The following is a 20,032-nucleotide window of genomic DNA, read 5'->3' as shown; positions in this document are numbered from 1 at the left end:
AAAGAAAGACATGGCTTGGTTCAAGTCTTTAGGAGTTGTAGCATTTATTCACCAACAAACAGCCTTAACTGTACACATAACTGTACCACTGATAGTTTTCATCTTGTGTAATACAGTTTGATAAAAATCTTTGAAATACATTTTAGAAAAATTCCATGATGCTTTGGTTTAGGCATTTGGTTATTTGATAAACTAGTGGAAATCTTGATGTGTGCCGCTGTCTGAGAGAAGAGAGAGTAAGAGCCTTTGTATTGGTCCTGCAGAAAATGAGTATTGACACCACTTGAAATATTCAGAATTGATATGTATTGAAAAATAAGTACTTTTGAAAACACTACTTTGATGTATCTAAATTTAACAGCTTTTGGAAAAAACAAACATTCTATTAACGTTTTAATCTGTGTTTCTGCTCAGACTGAACCTCTCATGATAATGTGAAATTAATTATTAAAGATTGCTTTGTTTTTAGGGTTTCATCATCATGCCATTGCAGCATAATCTGTAATTGTAAAATATTTTTTGTGTAACCCATTAATCCGTATAATCACCTTCACAAGAATTTTGACTGACGGCCTGGTGAAAGTAGGAACTGTGAAATCTCTGATTCATTTTAAATTCTGCCGCCAGTGTCTCCGGTGCAAACTCGCTATGTTGATTTCCTCTATTCTTGTATGTAGGGCAGGGAGAGGGAGCAGTTTGAAGACAATAGAGGTGGTTTGATTTCAGTGGGAGTATATGCAATATATATAAATGTAATCCTTATGTAACGTGTGCCACAGTGCTTCTGCTTTGGTTTGGGGGCTGTATTTATAGCAGGCTGACAGCATGACGAGGATGAGTATCATTCTTCGGTCAGTCATGTGGCTGTATGGTCAGTCTGCTGGTGAGGTGACACTGCAGAGCTCCTCACTGTTTTGCATCCATGGGACTGAAATAAATTACGTCAGAATCTATCTTTTGTTACAGGTTTGTTATAACTGAGGAGTAGTTAACTTTTTTACAGTGGGCTCCATAAAATAATACCCAAGTCTGTTTTGTGTTGAGTCCCATGCAAAATCCTACTGGGTCAATAAAGCATCGGTAATTGGTCGACACCCTGTGTAATTTCCCCTTGTGCTTCATTATACATTGCATATTATACTGTAGTTAAATTTTAATACGTCCAACATGTGCTTTGAATATGTTTTAAATGAAGAATAGTTGAATGTAGATTTGCTCAATAGTTTTATGTCCTGCACTTGACAAAACCACACATGTTGACCACATTAAGTTTCAGCCTTTCATCGTGCCTGTGAAATACAGGAATGTGACCCTAGGACCTTGTGCTGGCACACACACTCACATAACGAACTTCATCAATGTCTCGCCTCTTCTCCAGGCTGTCGGTCAGCCTTTCAGCCCTCACACATGCTCACATGCAGGCTTTATAGGGAGGGAGTGTTGTGAGCATGTGCGAAAGTGCACTAGATTCATATTTCTTAACCCTCCACTACAAGCTTCTAGGGCTGTACCATATTTGAACATTCATTCATGACGTTAACATTTAGAATTCATATCCAGCACTAGATGCTGCACTGCTTTCTTGCATGTCTATTCAACCATTCTGGAGAAAGCTGGTTAATTGTTGAGTCTCATTCCCATATCCTTAAATTTCTATGTAGACTTGGGCCGAGCCAGGAATGAGACTCAACAGTCAACCTCCCAGAATCACTCACCTTTAATGGGATAATCTAACAACAATTTAATTGAACCAAGGATTACATATAACAGCAATAAAAAAGATTATTTGGGCTTTGACACTATTACAGTATATTTCATAAATAGACAAGATGAAAAATCAAATAGTATATCGGCATTGTTGCTTGGCCTGCGGCTGTCTGTTAAATCTGATGAGTCACTTATTTCAAATAGAGAATTTTGTTCAAGGATTTTACTGTTTCACTTTTTTGTTTGATATCATAAAATATAATGACATACAAAAAAAATACATGCAATGCTAGGATCATACTTGCGATTCATGATAGCCTGATCATCAAAATCAGTTAAAAATCCTGAAATGGCTCTGAAACATACTGGAATCAGTTTCCCTTACATTTTGTTGAGAAACAAATGGCTTATTATTGCATCACATACTGTATGCAACACAAATATTTTTATGGTGAACAGCCAATTAAACATAATTCATGAACTCAATATATGTAGGACTGTACGTTATCAAGCTTGACAAAAGCTTTTATTATCCCACCCCTTATTTGATTGAGCCAATACATAGCCAGCTGTATTAGTATAGTGTAGTGTAGTGCTAGGTAAACCAGCTGGGTTTCCAATTGCACCAGTTTCATTTTGATTTAAGAGAGAACCCTCTTTCGTATTTTGTGTATTTTGTGTATTTTGTGTGGTGACCAAGTAAACATTCCTGAAAGAGAATCGAGCACGTGTCCCATATCCTTTCCTCTGGGTGTTACACCAGTGTGTTGTAATGTGAGTGTCCCAGGAACGTTTATGAGTCTGCTCTGTGCGTTGGACAGGAAGTTGAACATAGAATGTGGTCCAGGACTCAGGATGCTGTGCAGATGTATGGCTCTTAGATATCCTGTGGTCACTCAGCTGAACCGCAGGAGCACTGCCAGTATTTAGTATTCAGTATTAGGCTTGAGTGTCCTTGTGATGTGTGGACTAGAAGGACCACAGACCGAGGTCCACCAAACTCTCCCCACTCTGTTTGCCTTATCGGGCTGACCAGACATTACTTGGCACAGAAAATTAGTGAACTGTGACTGTCTTCTCATCAGCCCTTCAAGGGGAGGAAGTGATGAGGTGAAATGCATTTGTAATTTGAGAGCAAGGGCCAGAACACAGTGTACCAGCATTTTTTATCACCATCTGTCAGTAGCTGGAAGTGATAACCAAAGACTGAAACATAAATTCACTCATTGTCTGGACATAAGCTTGGCTCATTGAGCCTGCAGAGATTACTTCATTGTACTAATGAATATCCAGCTGTAATTAGAGTTATGTAAACAGTACCTCTTTTCTTTCAAATGTTGTGTGAACTATAGACAGAACCACTCATTAGACTGAAAAAAGGCATATAGAAACAAAAAAGGAGTTTTAGGCTGTATGATTTTCAATACTGAAGATAGCTGTTGTTATATTTATGTCTCTAGACAGTCGGCACAGCAACATGTGTCACAAGGACGCTGACATGAAATGTTTTCAGCACTGCTACTGATCAAAGACAAAGACCAAAACTCACTATTTGCAGATGGAGGAGCTTCCCTGGTAGAGGTCAGAATCAAGAAAGATTTGGTCACTTCAGTCACTTCTTGACTTACAGTACTATAGTCAGTAGTTAAAACTAACAGTGGTTTATGTATTTGCAGTGGCAGCTAAGGCCTTGTTAGCATAGCATCACACAAACTGGAGCTGGCAGCTTTTTTTACCTGCCCCCTAAGCCAACATATGCACTAGCTAACACACCCTGCTAATTAAACCTCTCCTTCCACACCCTCTTACAGCATATGGTTGGAATCACAGACCTTGTCCAGTTGGATTTGGAATTAAATTGAGCAGAAAGTACTGGATTACAAAATCTGCCTGCAATGAAGTGGCTAGTTATGTGAGAAATGGTCACTGACTGTGACACCATCTTGGGAACATTTTAAAGTAAAAATTAAACAGTTTTATTTGTCATCTGTGATGAATGACAACATATATGAGAGATGTGTTTAATGTGTGACCTGTTTCTTACACCCAGTCTGCATACTTGCTGTGCTGGTGCACTTTTCTCACACCTCATGATTTCAGCTGTCATGAGCCCAAATGTGTTCTTGTGGTTTTTCATGACTGACCAGGAGAAGAGCGAAAGTACCAGCAGGGGTGAAGTTTCATTTGAGCCAACAGAGACAAACTCTCATGCAGGAGGCTTGAGTGTCAAGAGGTTGAGTGATGAATCTGGTCACTGAGGCAGACTGAGACTTTACACCACAACACCCAGAGGCTGCTCCTGCTGCTGGTCAGTAGAAAGTGAACATTGCCTGAGGCAGTACAAGAGCTGGTTCCCTGCATTTGTGTGCCATATAGTGTAGTGAGAGTATATTAGTAGTATTAGTTGTATTATTATTACACAGTTCAATCCAGTTGTGACACAATGGAACCAAATCCACATAAAATCTAATCAAGGAGATTTAAAAGTGTCTTTTTTTTTAAGAAGACAGCAACTCCAATTTAACACATTTAACATTTCTGGCAAATCCTCAAGAAGCTGCTCTTGAGATATGTTATTGTTTCTTTTTTTATTAGCATTATTTTTGTTCTTCGTTGTGTCTTTGGCCTAAAATGTTAGTTCTGTTCTGTAGAATCTGACCTCAGTGCACCCACCTCTTCTGTGAACATGACACAGCAAATAATCGGAGGTCAATTGGAACACTGCTTTAAAGAAAGACTGATCATTAAGATTCACTGGCTGTTCTCAGAGGTTGAAAGTGTTTGCAGAGTCTCCCTCTGTTTAAGAAACAGAAAATCCACCCCTATTGTTTGGTGATTTTTTAACTGTTGCTTGACTGATAGGATCACAGCTGTAACTGGTGTCAGTGTTGGTTTAGGCGGATGGCAGTCAAACAACATTTATTCACTGAAAGCAGCTTTTGATTCATTGCAAATTTTATTGAGGGTGACCTAGTCAGTGACAAATGTCCCATGTGTATTATTTTCTACTTTAAGGTGACATCAGCGGGGTTCTCTGTAGTGCTAACCTATGATAGTTTACCTTTTGGTCTGTGCTTCTTCAGAAAGTGTAGATGATGTTGTGCAGTTAGGACATGCCCTTCATTGGATAGATTAAATAACAGATGTTTGGCTTTTATCATCTTGCTTAATAGGCTCCATGATATCACAAGGCTTCTAATCAGCAGGTTTTTATGTGGGACCAGCCTGTAATTGAGGCAGAATGTCAAGTGTGAAGAAACACCTCACTGATCCCTCTTTAAAATGCAGATTCAGGTCTGTGTAGTCAGCCAGGCTTTAAGTGTGCTGTTTCAGTTTTTGGAATCAAATGAAGGTTCAAAACTCTGAAAACCAACAATGCTCTGTCCTCGGCAGAGTGTTTTGTGTCCTTGAGAGAGGACACTGAACCTTTAGCTGGTCATGTGAACTAAAGTCAATCTGATCAAAGACCATCAGCTAACTGCCTAAACTGTAAATGGCTGGCTAGCAGCTAATTGTATCCCCTCTCCTCCTCACATTATACCCTCTCATCTCATATGCCCTTCTACTGGCCTCCACTAGTAAGATTTATGACGAGATTTTTTATTTTACTGCCATAGCAAGGACACAAGAACTGTCTGTACCTGCTACCAATGAAACAATGAAAAACAATGAAAATCAATCTCCCCTTTTCTGTCTCTCTCTCCCTCTCTGTTTCTCTTCCTCTGTGACCATGCAGGCAGTTGGCGGGGATGGGAGATGATGGAGGACAAAGGCCCTCGTGTAGCCGACTACTTTGTGGTGGCCGGTCTGACGGACCCGTCAAAGCCGTTGGACCAGGAGATCCACTTTGATGATGTCTGCCACAAGACGGCTAAGCCGAAGGCACCCATCACTGATGTAGCGGTGATGATCCGCTCAATGGGTGAGGAGGTGCCGCCAGGGTTCACTTGCATAGAGGAAACACCAACTGGCCATTCGGCTGATCTAAACAATGGTGGCCTCATGGCGCCCCAGATCTTCTTGTGCTACAGGCGAGGTCGCGACAAGCCGCCACTAACTGACCTGGGGTAAGTACCAAACATGTCACTATCTTTTGTTTTTGGAGCATTTTTTTGTGTTCAAACAAGGCAACAAAACATGGCTAAAAGTCTACAGCCACGCTAACAGCTCACAATGGCAATGCTTACATGCTGGTGTTAAACAGGTCAATTGTTTTGCATGGTCATGAATTTCAAGGAAATCCATCCGATAGTTGATTTTCCACTAAAAACAACAAATGTCAACCTCATTGTGTTGCAGGAGTAGAATTCAGGAGATTTTAATCTAGACCAAAGTGGTGGACTGACAGGCTAGCCTTGCAGCTATTGTAGGTGAAAATATAGTTTTTAATTTAACCACAAATTAAAGGAGTTTCCTTAGTTGGGCAGCTGGCCTCAGCCTCAGAGATAGGGTGAAGAGCTCGGACATCCAGAGGGAGCACTGAGTAGAGCCATTGCTCCTTTGTGCTGAAAGTTGCCAGCTGAGGGGCTTTGGGCTTCTGATTAGGATGCCTTCTTGGTGCCTCCCTTTGGCGGTTTTATCAGGCACGTGAACTGGGAGGAAACCCCGGGGCAAACGCACATACCTCATCTGCCATGGGAACACCTTGGGTCCCAGTCTGTAACACCCTGCTTAGCCTGCTGACACGGCGACCTCACACCATATATGGAAGAAAATGGATGGATATGTAACCATAGGAAAAGACTGGACATGATTGATAAAAGGTATTCCTGCAGTATAATGTGAATCTTAGCCATGTGACTGGTCTGCACCCCCAACTCAGTTTTAGCACAAATGATATCTGCCAGAATTTTACATGGCGCTTTTAATAATCCACAATTTAATTCCAGTTCGCTTAGAATTCTGTGTGTTTTAGTGTGAAATTTATGGATGAAATCAACTGTGGTTGCTTAACAGCAGACAAATGAAGTGAAACGTCTTCTGTGTCTTCATGGTAAAACTAACGCTGGACAGCTGCACTGTAGAAAAGCATTGGCAAAGGTATTGCATTGTGATCACAAAATCTAGACAAATAATTTGTTTGTTCTAATAGTTAGAAATGCAGCTCTGAATCTATATAATCACAAAGTAAGTCCCAATACTTGGTTGACAGTCATGATGGTATTACAATAAAGGCACTCGTATGGAAATCTGCCAAGTTTTTTACTCTTTGGGGATGAAAATTGATATTCTGAAACAAAAGTACATATAGGCTGACAGAGACACATTTTTGTATTGACCTCGATTAGTCGCTGATTCTGCTTCATCTACTGTAGAATATATTATGAAAATCTGGCTGATGGAAACTTACACTGGCTTGTAGAAATTTGCTCCAAATGTATGATGTGTCCAGCTTCAGTGACTTTTCTAGACTTCTTTTCTAAACTGAAATTACTCTCAGTAATAAAGTGCACAGTCTGAGTTTCCTAATCCAAACAGCCATACTATTTATATATTGCAACAGGTTGCTGTATCCATTATTTCTCTTATTCCTAGTAATAATCAGCTGCTGTGTGTGGATGTTGTTTCTATAACTAGTCTCAGCTTTCTACTTATTATAACACTCTGCACTGCTGTCCCTTGCCATTGTAAGTGAGGAGTACAGTTCCTATCCCAACAGTTCTACTCCATATCATGTTTGTTCTAAAAAGCTGAGGGCTCTAACTTCAAAAAGTGCTCTGCTTTGCCTAAATAATCCTCCCGTGTAGCAGTTTTCAGCAACAGCCACTTTCTGCCTGCTTTGCAGCCGTTAACCACTGTGATTTTGCAACAGTGGTGGACTGACGTGAGTTGTCCTCCTCAGCAACCTCCTTTAAACTGGAGGAATTCAATAACGTTTGTTCAGTGCTCTCACACCTCTGGCTGACAGAGGCAGGTGATGACAATGCTAAGGAGGCTCATACTAGCCTCTGACACTACAGAGTGCAGTGCTTATCAGGCCCTGCTCAGACAGTATCAGCAGCTTTGTGTGCTGATAGCTCAGAGGGGCTGCACTTCCCAGACATCGGTCGAACTAATGGGAAGCTGACGTGTGTGTGTGTGTGTGTGTGTGTGTGTGTTTCTGTGTGTGTATCACTTATGTCCATTTTACTTCTGATAGTGAATTGTTGCTTAGACTGCAGAGGGAATAATTAATATTAACTGTTACCAGTGACAATATTGATATCAATTTGCTTTCAATATTAAGGATTGGAAATTAATACAGAGAGCATTAGCACCTTCCAGGATTCCACCAGTGTGGAACTGGTTCAGCAGAGGCAGAAATCCTGACACTGACACATCCAGTGTCATGATCACTTTAGTTTGTAGCTGATGGCCCAAACAGTTGCCACACTCATTACATATATGACATATCTGTGTAAAACAGCATTTCTGTGCCCTTGTTTCTTTTCACAAGTCTTTTTGTGATTTACTTTACTTTTATGTTTGGTCAGGTAATCATGGTCCAATATCTAGCAAACACAAAGGCAGGTTAAGGAAGAATGTCACCGTTTGTCTGATGCGAGGAATTGCATCGACAGAAATGTGTCTGGTCTGACAGCAGAGAAAGATGTGTGGTGAGCAGGGTAGACCCACCACAATAATGAGCACAAAAAAACAGACATAATAAAAAGTCCCACAGCTGGCCACTTTAAATTCTGTTCTCAGCTCTCATGTAGTTCCACAAAATGCTGTTGAGTTCCTCTTGAAACAGTAATGGAGGATAAGTGCATAATGGAAGCACAAGGAGGGATGTTTAATAGTGCAGCTACTGTTCTGAACCTCTGAGTACTCGTCTTCTAAGTGCTTTGTATGAGTGTCCTCTTGGGCCTAATTATTATGCTTTACTGGGTTAATATGTTTTGACTGACTTTACTGTACATAAACCTACATTCTGTACCTACTGTATGATGACTGTCAACTTCATAATGTTATCACACTAACCACAAAAAAGCAGTCATACCAAAGAAAAACAGTGTCAATTTTCTGTTGTTTTTTTTTTTTTTATTTTACCTCAAATGAACTTCTAAGAGAAGATGTCTGTGGATGTTCCAAGGTTATTAAGTTTAGTGGTCTTGAGCTTAAAGTTAAGCAGACGTCTGTGCACTCTGACTGACACTTTATAAGCTCACAGAGCTGTCTCTTTTTCTCCTTTTTCATGAATCGCATCAATTCCGCTTTGCTGGTTATGAGGTGCAAAGCAGACATTAAGCTTATTCAACTCCATTCTGTCAGCCACTGAAAACTGGGACAGTTGCCCATTTTTAGACTTATACGTGGAGCCCCACCTAATTGGCCTACTGAGATCATGACGGCGCATTGTGTTTATTAATTCTACATGGTAATCATACTGGTAACTACATGCTGATGTGGGTTGTGTTTGGCTGACTGCTGTGTTCTGCCTCCCCTCACAGAGTGCTATATGAGTGGAAGGAGAGATTGAAACAGGGCTGCCACCTCATTCAGACCACACCCTATGGTCGTCCAGCCAACATCAGTGGCAATTCCTCTCAGCGCATCTATGTCACCTACCGCCGAGCACCTGAGAGCCAGCCCCACACCGCCCTGGCCGTCACTGACATCTGCATCATCATCCCGAGCAAGGGAGAGACACCACCACACACCTTTTGCAAGGTGGAGAAGAATCTCAACAGCAGCATGGTGAGAGCGACGCTGGTATACTGAAAATTCTACACAACAAGCTTATTGTCATGACACTGCTTTTAAAATGTACTTAATACACTGTGTTTGATGAGGTGTTGCTTGGTCCAAATTTGTCCATTGGCCATTGTAAGTGAGCGTTTGTGGCTCTAGTTGTTGCAGTGTGTCCTGTACTGTCGGCACTGGACACCCTTGTCAGCACCTTTTGGCCCATTGAGTGTGTAGATCAGTGCACGAAAAGAGAAAAAAAGAAAAAAAAAGTGTGAAAGAATGCTGTTTAATCATAACAATGTCTTGTGTATAGGCAGAGAGGTATTTCCTGTCATGCAGGTGCAGAATGTACAAGCTCATAGGCTGTCGACTTTTGTCTTTTTGGTGTGTTCAAGTGCATCTTGGAGACGTGAGGCTACACAACAGTCAGCCTTTGTCGCAGCTAGTTCTTTGTGGTTGGTTTGGTGAGTCAGGGTCTTACTAGGTCGGTAAATACATTCAACAATCAAACAGAGGAAAGATTTATTGAAGAAAAGGGGAAGAACCCATTTTTTTCAGTGATGGGATGGATACATGACACTGTACATGCTGTACAGACACATTTTTTGTGTTGTCAAAAATATTGAAATATTGTTATATATCGATTCTGATATTCAAATGAGTTTTAATACTAGTTTTCATTTTTTCACTCTCCTCTCTAAAACCAAGTTTGTACAAATACTGCTATAGTACCCCTCCTCTAAAAGTAAATTAACCGAAATACCTGTTTTTACACACAGTAGACAATCCTTACCTTTGAATTAACTTTTTTTTTTTTTTTTACCTGTTGTCACTTTTATTGGACATCAGTATTTTTTAAGGTATTTCATTTTGTTAGTTAGACAGCACATGCAGACAACTCCAACTTTAACAAGCTATATTTTTGTCCTCAAATGCCAAACTTTTATATCCCATACCCATTTCTCGTGTTGTTTTTAAAGGTAATTCTTGAAAGTGAAGGAAATATGTATCTGAGGAAGAGGGTGCAGGTTGAGTATAAGTGGAGACCCCAAAAATGTCAAATTCTTCAATACAGAGTAACTCGACCGTAACAAGGTATTTATGTTTGAGGGTGGATCTTTGGTTATAAGTCACGTCAGGTCCTTCTGTGTTCAGAAGACTTTGGTAGTCATTCATTAAGAGCCTTGTCTGAAATTTAAAATGTAAAGATATTTCTTAGCCAGATCTACTGAATCTTAAAGTCCACTCCAATGCCTACCTTTCCTCAAATCCTTCTCCACACGTTTTGAAAGAGAGACTTAAATTGTTTATATGAGCTTTGGAAAAAGTAAGCAGTACGAGATGACATTGAGCCTTATTGCCATGAGTATGGCTAAGCCTGACAAACACCAAAAGTTTTAGCTGCCATACTTTCTTTGGTTAAAGTTCAGCCATTTGATTGGAAATTATGTAGTTGGGTGGGAAAACAGTAGAGCCAAATATGGCTTATCTATGTCTTTTGTGTTCAAACTTATTGTGGAGTTGTGAAGTACAGAAGATAAGAAAAAGACTGAATCTCACCTGCTTTTTCTTTTTTCTCCTTAATTGCAGTTTGTCAGTAGTTGTCTGCCCTAGGCGAGACATTCAAATTGGTAGAGCATCCAATTATGGAAAATTGTGTAAAACCTTTCTCTACTGCCTGAGGAAATTTATTAATGCTGCGTGTGTTTATCCTGATCCAGTCTTGTTTCTTTTTGAAGAGGGAGGTAAAGTCCCTAGAGCTTTGTGGCCTCTACTTGTGTGTTTGGTTTCCACCTCACTGAGTATTTGTGCTGTCGACAAATATTGCTGTCTGTCCTCTGCCCTGTTTTGTTTTCTTTTTTACTTCTCTCTCTCTCTCTCTCTCTCTCTCTCTCTCTCTCTCTCTCTCTCTCTCTCTCTCTCTCTCTCTCTCTCTCACTCTCTCTCTCCCCAACACAAACACATATTAGGATACTGTAAAAGTCCTTGGAGTGTCAACTTGGTCCCCATTTGCCATAGCATACTATAGGAAAGGCCACAACAGTTTAGAAATGTTTTGTTTTGTGTGTTTGGCCGTATATGTGTCTTAAAATCTCTCAAAGCAGAAAGAAAGTGTGGCAGGAATTTGTTAGAGAATTGGTATATAAAACTACAGATACTTGCGATGCATGAAAGAGAAATGTAGGCACCAACAGTAGAATTGGGATTTAGCTACACTCATTTTTTAATCTGACTAATGTTGAAGTTGTGAAGATGATTTTTTAATATTTCAGCACAGCTCTGGGTGCATACTCTCATCGAACTGCTGGTTTTTAAAGTTTTATTGCATTTTTAAGACAGTCTTCCCCTCACATTGACTTAATATCACAAACAAGATGTGTTTATAAATGTATCATCACCTCTCTACATGCTAATGGTTTAGTGACTAGATGCAAGTGCCAGAGTGTGGCTGTAATAATAATAATAATAATAATAATAATAATAATAATAATAATATAGACTGCACTATTATAGTGCTTTTGTGCCTTAGCAGACAAAGAGCCTTACAATAAGGGATGCACCGATATGACTTTTTCAGTGATATTGATACCGATGCCTGGGCTTTGTGTATCTGTCGATATCCAATACAGATCCGATACCATTGTTGAATTAATAATAAACTCTATTCTGGTCTCGGAAAAATACTTGCGTGATGGAAGACACTACCTTAGCTCTAAGTATTCCAGTAGGTGTGGCAAGCGTGAAATATCTCCACACAGCCGACTCTTTAGCCTGCTCCATGTTGCTTAATGGCTAACTCAACTCTTCCAGTACGCGACACACGTGCTGCTGACGAATGATGTAGGATGTACTGCGACGGAGGAAGAAAAAAAAACTGTATTGGCCCGTGGATCTGTTTTCCAACCCCCGATCCATCTATTTTGATCAGATCTTAATATCGGATCGGTGCACCCCTAATTACAATTTACCTCTCGTTCACAATGGCTCAGGAGCAGCATCTAAATACTGCACATTCTGCAATCGAGTAATGATAGTGTTAAATGAATACAGCATCTATCTGTCTCTTAGAGCCCGAAATGCTTCCATATCACGGAAGTGCTACCTTACTAAATCATCCAGGGTTGCAGCTGGATCAGAAGACAACATTTTTCCACACTACAAATTCAAAGTTTTACTCGGGTTTCAGATGTTGTTGTTCACAGGTATATACACAGTCGCCTTGGGCAGTGTCTGATTGGTGAGCGTGATTGGCACGTGAGGAGCACAGCAATTTTGATTGGCAAGCATGACATGTCATATTAAGAAGATGGCATGAATATGTAAAACCAACAAATCCAAACCGTGTTGTTTCAAATCACTCTGTTTCAAATTGTGCTGTTTCAAAAGTCATTCAGCCCTACTGCGATCAATTAACTATTGCATCTGCAGCAGGTTTCAAGTCTGTAATGAGTCTGTAATAATGGAAGTTGCTTTTAGAAAATCCCCAGTGGTATTACTAATAATTAATTAATAATTTGTAGCTGAAAACTAACTTTACACCTAGCTGGTAATCACTTCACTGACTTCTTATAGGTAAAAATTCCAAGTCTGTTGCGCCTCTGACCACACCCAGAATTTACTCAGTAAGATGAGAAGTTTAATCACTGAAGGCTGGGAAAAACACAATTTTAAGTTTAAGTTTAAATTTTAAGAGTTGGGTTATTCTTAAAGTGTCATATTCAAAACATAGAGCTGACTATTTTGTAACTTGATCACTGTGTTTTTATATTTGAACAAAAACTGAGTTATAATTTAAGTTTTGAAAGGCAGTGACTAAACTACAAATTTGATAGAATTCAGGTTTATGCATTTTATGGCCTGTCTCACTCATATTGGACAACATGTTAATTTCTCCCATTTTCGATCTTGTTTTCAGTGGGGCTCGTCTGTCTACCTGTGTTATAAGAAGTCTGTGGCCAAAACCAACACAGTAGCCTACAAAGCAGGTAAGCCTTCCTAATCCCTTAACTACTGGTGCATGCAGATCCAAATACTGATGTGGACCTCTTGATATGAAATGACCATGTTGTGAGGAAATACTTTCTCTCCCTCCTCAGCTCGTCTCAGAATCACTGGCGTGATGTGTGAGAAAAACAAAATTGCCAGAGAATAAGTTAATTGTCAAGTGCTAAATATTTATTGCATGGAAGTTATTGCCTGTTTCTCTATTTTCCAGGTGTGCATTGTTGTAGAAAAGCCTCGAGAGATGAGGGTCTGCTGCAGAGTAAACTGGCTGCATGCGGACATTCTGCTACAGCTGTAACTTGTTGAAGCATGTTGATGCCACAGATTAGAGTGATGAGATAGGCCTCTGCATGCCATTATTGTTCTAGTATAAAGTTAAAGGGTTTCAGTGTTTGCTATAAATTTAACTGTACCATGACTATAAAATATAATTGGGTTATTTGACATTTAATTCATCTGACCTTTCAGTGTGCTGACAGAGGATTGTCATTTAGTGGTAACACTGCTGGCTCAGTGCTGCTGTGTTTGGCTCAGCGTCAGATTGGCTGGCTGATTTTTTTTGTTGTTCATGTCTTGAATATGCAGCAGACTGTGAATGGAGTGATTCTATCTGTTTCTCACTAACGCTTCAGATGATTCAGCTCACAAAAATTAAGTTTATTCTCAATGTCTCATGCCAAGAATAATCCTGCACGCATCATGCTTTGAGCTTTGGAAACTGCCGTGTTTTGCAACATCTGACTTCATTTATAGACTAATGTGAGAGTTTGATTCTAAACTGAACAGTCTCAGTTTGTTTTGTGGTGGATCCGTGGTTTTCATTTTGGATTTAAATATTGTTCAGGTACATATGCAGATGTACAGCCGTGCCTATACACCGCAGTACTTACATTATAGTAGCCTAATCTTTAGGGAGAAGAACAATCAGGAACCACCTTGATTTATACTGTCTATTCTTGAAGTTGCATTAATTGATATATCATATATTAACATATACATATTTCATATTAACACATTATATGTATGTAAATGTATCCTATGACTTATCCTGATGTAAAATCAAATGACTATAGCACATGTAATGCAAAATGGGTTGCTTGCATGTTGTATTCCATGACAACTAGCACCAAGTTTGCAGCTCAGTGGAGCAGATTAGTTTCTTTTTAGCCCATTGTGTGGCTTTAACAGCACATTTGCAGTTCAGTGCTCTCATAATCTCTGTTTCCTTCGGCATTCGATAGCTGATTTCAGCAGATAAACCATTTGCTACCTGCCAAACACCACTGAGCAGACAGAAAAAGTGAGAAGCCAGCTGGTGAAGAAGGTGGAATATCAAGCAGCTGAAGAACCATTTTTTGCATCCATACACGCTTACCCCAACATCCACTTGCCTGAAATATTAAGTGTGTTTTTGTCTGTATAATTAAAAGTGTTCAGAGTAAAGCTTGCAGACATACTTCCAGATTCTGTTGGCCAAGTAAGGCAACAAGTTGCCCCTTTTCTCAGGGAACTAGTCTGCATTTGTGAATATGCAGCATTCTGAAATCAGTGAAAGAACATCAGACAATCAGACATTATCTCTTGTTAGTGAGAGCTCTCTCTCTCTCTCTCTCTCTCTCTCTCTCTCTCTCTCTCTCTCTCTCTCTCTCTCTCTCTATATATATATATATATATATATATATATATATATATATATATATATATATATATATATATATATATATATATATATATATATATATATATATATATATATAAACCAAAGTATAAAAACAACATGTAGGGGTTACGCTGGAATTAGTTTGCCAGGCACGATAAAATGTGACAGAGCAAATCGTCTTGTGTCAGTTGTTCTCATCACTACCATATTTATTTTAAACAGAGCTGCTACTAACTTAAATTATTTTCATTATTGATTATGTTCTCAATTTATTAGTTGATGTCTATAAAATGTGAGTAAATAGTGGAAGAAGTTGTTCAGGGTTAGGTCTATTCTATCTAATAATAATGATATAATATTATTCACATTTTAGAAGCTGGAATCAGAGAATTTTACTTACGTTTTTGAAAAGTTACTCATACCGAATAATAGATGATCAAAATGATTTTTTAATCACTTTACTTTTGACCATGTGTGAGCAGACTGAAATGTGACATGAAAAATGAGAGGTTCCCTGACTCTCTCAGCTGCCTGTACAAGCTCGTTTAAGCTGATAAATGCTGCTCAGCGTGGATTTCTTTGTAAAGGACTTGGTTTGGATTTTTCACAACAGTCCATAGGATGTGACTTTATACATGTTCTCATGTTCCTCATCTCAGTGCCTCTCTCCACACTAGTGAATGTTGAGTCTAGAAAAAAGTCTGCTAACATATGGTCATATGTCCTTATACTTCCACAGAACGCCTTCAGTAGTCGACAACTAATCAATTAATCTTTGCAGCTCTACTGTTTTCCTTTATCTCAAGAGATTATAACAATTTATGATTAAAATGGGACAAACTGTCCCTGTTAAGCTGCTGAACAAGCCTTCATGACACAGCAGGTTTTTGTTTATTTATTCCATCTGGAGGCTGTGCACCTGCAGGTGTTTTCATGATGAATAAATATGTCAGATCAGTTTTTCAGGTATTTAATGACAGAGCATCTTAAGAAACGCATGAACATTTAAGAAATGGGCCTTTGTTGAGAACTATAGACTTTTTCAGCCAAAGTTTGCTATGGCACATTGTTGAAAATTGCACAAAATAAAATCACTACTTCATTGTCTCTTGTTTGTGTCCACTGACAGTGACTAATGACCCAGAGTCCTGATTACCAAGCACTAATTGCTTATTACAAAGCCATTCGTTTCTAGTGAAACACTGACCCAATAAAGTTGTGCATTATCATTGGTGATTATAATAAATTGAACATATTTTGTTTCATTGTCAGCTGAGTGGAAAGGCGGTTTTGCATCTACATTAGCTGTTAATTGATATTCACAGGGGGTTGGTTCCAACTAGCAGCTCTTGTAATTGAGTTCTCAGTTTGTTTATTTTGTGTTTTTTTTCTCCTCGTTAGGTTTGTTCAGCAGATATCCAGAGGAGGACTATGAGTCATTCCCTCTGCCAGAATCTGTCCCTCTCTTCTGCCTTCCCATGGGGGCCACAATTGAGTGCTGGCCCGCAAACACCAAATACTCCCTCCCTGTTTTTTCCACTTTTGTCCTCACCGGAGCCTCTGGAGAGAAGGTAAAATAGATGGATGAATATCTCTTCCACTTACTTTCTTTTAATCTTATCCAGACAACTAACAAAAACACCAGTAGCAGAATCAGATATAAGAGGATGCCAGTTACTGTTAAGACGTCATCAACACATACTAACTGCCATCTAAACAGCTAACACAACCACAGACCAACAGACTATAGTGGGTCATGAGAAAACCACAATGCTAAGCAAGCAAGCCAGGAGGAAAAGTAGGTCAGGCATGCATGTTGCCTTTGTCAGGTGGAAACATTGTAACTCCACAACATGCGTCTCTTTTTTTAGCCTACTGGCTGAAAATAGTCGTAGATAAAATGCAAAAATCAGAGTGAATAATTATTTAATGTATTGACTCTCACACACTCACTCTCTCACATGGCATTGCACACAAACTTTTGAGTTTTCTTGAACACTAGTGTTCTTGTTACCATTTTCTGGTTTCAGAGACCTTGATAGGCTTTTAGCTGCAGCTGTCTTTACCATAGTTCATGTAATCAGAATATGATATAAATGATCTAATTAGGGTCTATTTGATCAAGTGAAAGTGAGTCTTTCAACAGTAACGGGGGAGAAATTGATACTTGTCCTCCATTATTGTTAAGATGGATGAACGAAATCCAACAATGACTAACAGAAATTGGAGTATTTTAATTTAGCTGTGATAGTCCTGAGGTGGTTTCATACCAGTTGAAAACACTTAAAGATATAAGGGGAGAGACCACTGATGACAACACCATTGTTATTACACTGGTCAATTTTGAGATTTATGGGGCTGCCTTGCCTCCATAATATGTTCTTATCACAAAACATTTTTTTCTAAATGTTTAAATTGTAATGCTTCTCTTTATCCACAATTTTTGTCTAAATATGTATGTTCTTTAACAATGTATATCTTACTTACACCAAACTTTCCAGTTGTGTGCTCTGAAGGTTTTTTTTCTCAGGGGTTTGTTCATTTATGATTTATAACTGGATTTATATAACAATGTATTCTTTTTTTTCATGGCTGTTGACTGTTCATTCTGATTTAGGAATAATATAACAAGATGTCCAAGATTCATACAGTTCAAACCAGATTTTTAAGACCTGGCTATATCCTACGTTCAGTTTTCTATTCTGGAAATCGGTGCATATTAATTATTTAATATCTCATATCTATTTGATTAATTATGTCATGTTTATTTGCATATTGTCACATATCACAAAATTTGTGCTAAAAAGATTACTTTCTGAATGTAACTAATCAACTGGGGAAGTGTCATTGTTCTTTTGAAGTGCCTCTCCTTTAAGGTCCCATATCATGAAAAACTTTTTGTCTGGTCTCTATATCTATAAAGTTGTCCTCCCTGAGCCTACCAACTCCTAGAATGAGGAAAGCAAATGAGTCCTGCATTGTCTCTGCAGCCCACCCACTGATAAAACAGGGCTCCTACAGGCTGTTCAGATTCAGCTCCTGTCGTTACGTAATGAAAGGAGAGATGTTCATAGGCCAGCCTCCTCTGCACAGTGAAAGGAAATATCCGAGAGGGGGGCGCTCATCCCCAAGGTGAAGTTCGGTGTGTCCAGCGGTGAGACAGCAGTGTTTCAGAATGTTGTCGCTCAGAGCTAGACACACAAATTGCTCTGTTGTTGGTTCTATAAATCAACATCAGTGCCTATATTCTGTCCCAGCTACAGAACAACAGAAGAGACTAGGCTTCATGTTAGTTTGTATGTGTGTGCTAACCACTTCACGTCAGACTGCTTCAGTAACAAGGGTCAGTACAAAGCTGGCTTTGCCCCGACACTGACCCTCGTAAAAGGATCAGTCTCAATCATAGGCGACCAAGCAACTGTACCCGAACCACAGGTAAGTGTTGACGCGGTCTGATAGTGTTTAGTTGCCTATGAATATGGTGAATTCAGCTTGAAATTGACTAACTAGTTAGCTCTGCTTCGGTCTGCTATGCAATGGAGTTTGAAGCAAGTTTAATGATAATCATATTACGATGGAGCTTGGTTGTCACAGTAAAAGTGTGGAAACGTGCAGACTGGAGACAGAGACGATGCGAACAGTGTCCAAGAGTTTGGAGACTGTATTGGAGACAAACACAGCTTTCGCTAGCTGTTAGCCATTAGCTACATGGTAGTAAATGTAACAACACATACTAACAAACTAACATTATTCAGACACACTAACCATTCTGAAACGTCCTGCTGCAGCCGCAGAGTCTGTACTTCTTCAGGAGCCTCTTCTTCTGGGTCCAATTCTGGGTCAAAACTGGTATGGTTGAATGAAAAAATCTCGGCAAGCCATAGCGATACATCCACTGTAAACATTAGCGAATGCTCCCGCTAGCATAAGCGGCCTCCTCTCCCTGAGAGGGGCGTGTAGCAGGTGTTGACAGACGGAGCTCATTAGCATTTAAAGGTGCAGGCGCAGAAACAGCCTGCTCTCAGTAGAGCTCACTTGAGTGACTTTTAGACAGCTGAAATTCAGGACCACAGATCGGTTTTGGTCAATACATTTCAAATGCAGTGTTGTTTGACCTCTGACAGCTGTGTGAAATTGATAAAAAACAGTATAATATGGGACCTTTAAAACCATTTTTGATTGTACATCTGTTTAGTCATCATACACTAGACCAATAAACAGGCCACAGTATGTCAAACACTCACCTAAAACATATTATTCTGCAGATCATTTCAGAGTCCTGACATCCAAAGTCACGAACATCTCATTTTCTGACTCTGTCCTAGACAGTCAGTCCATTGTGAATCAGCATATATATAGCCCCTTCAGGGCCTATTAAATTTCCAGTCATAACCCATTATCCACCATGTTTGATTGATTGAAGCAGCCTAGCAGTCTTGGAATTGATCCCCCTTTTTTTAGTACTCTGCAACTGTTCTGAAATGTACTTCTATTTAGGATTTATTCTGATTTGTATTCACAGTGTTCTTTGTTAGAAATGATACTGTACATATTATACCCCAGTCTGTAGAGCTATAAAAGGCACATATGTGCATATTTGTCTGAATTACAGTTGTGTATGCTGACTTACATGCGGCCTGGAGAAGCCCACTTACAGCTTAGGAACCACATATGAACAAACAGAAATGCACACATAGTGTTGGTTTTCAAATCTATCCACAAGCCCCTCTCCACTGTGCTGGTCTGCGGGTTTAGAAAGTGGTCCAGTTGGGATGACAATCATGTTGACACATATTAGTGAATTATGTGGTGAAACACAATCGTGATTGAAAAAAATAACAACCAAAGCCTACTCCGATGTTTAGACAGCAGTGGCTCTGCTCAACAAGGCCAGTTAGGGGTCAGCAGTGATTTCTGATGCCAAACCCTCTGCGGTCTCCTGCTGAGTCAAGTTTGTATGTGAACAGGCCTGTATGTGTGTGTGTGTGT

At 39.5% G+C, this 20,032-nt stretch overlaps 1 protein-coding gene across 5 annotated transcripts in view; it reads left to right on the top strand.

The window, feature by feature from the left end:
* Nucleotides 1-20,032, top strand: part of LOC119018783 (C-myc promoter-binding protein-like) — a 75,818-nt gene that overhangs the window by 11,017 nt on the left and 44,769 nt on the right. For 4 of the 5 annotated variants that reach the window (XM_037096741.1, XM_037096740.1, XM_037096739.1 and 1 more), the window contains exons 2-5: nucleotides 5,444-5,774; nucleotides 9,141-9,387; nucleotides 13,295-13,364; nucleotides 16,445-16,614. In XM_037096741.1, the coding sequence (XP_036952636.1) occupies nucleotides 5,464-5,774; nucleotides 9,141-9,387; nucleotides 13,295-13,364; nucleotides 16,445-16,614 (798 nt within the window). In that variant the 5' untranslated portion in view covers nucleotides 5,444-5,463. Of the gene's footprint in view, nucleotides 1-3,854; nucleotides 4,016-5,443; nucleotides 5,775-9,140; nucleotides 9,388-13,294; nucleotides 13,365-16,444; nucleotides 16,615-20,032 lie in introns of all 5 variants that reach the window. The other variant, XM_037096738.1, reaches the window with a different exon arrangement.

The sequence above is a fragment of the Acanthopagrus latus genome, chromosome 4 (assembly GCF_904848185.1).
Source record: "Acanthopagrus latus isolate v.2019 chromosome 4, fAcaLat1.1, whole genome shotgun sequence".
NCBI lineage: Eukaryota > Metazoa > Chordata > Actinopteri > Spariformes > Sparidae > Acanthopagrus > Acanthopagrus latus.
Note: the sequence above shows the minus strand (reverse complement) of the source record. Positions and strands in the feature narration are given on the sequence as shown.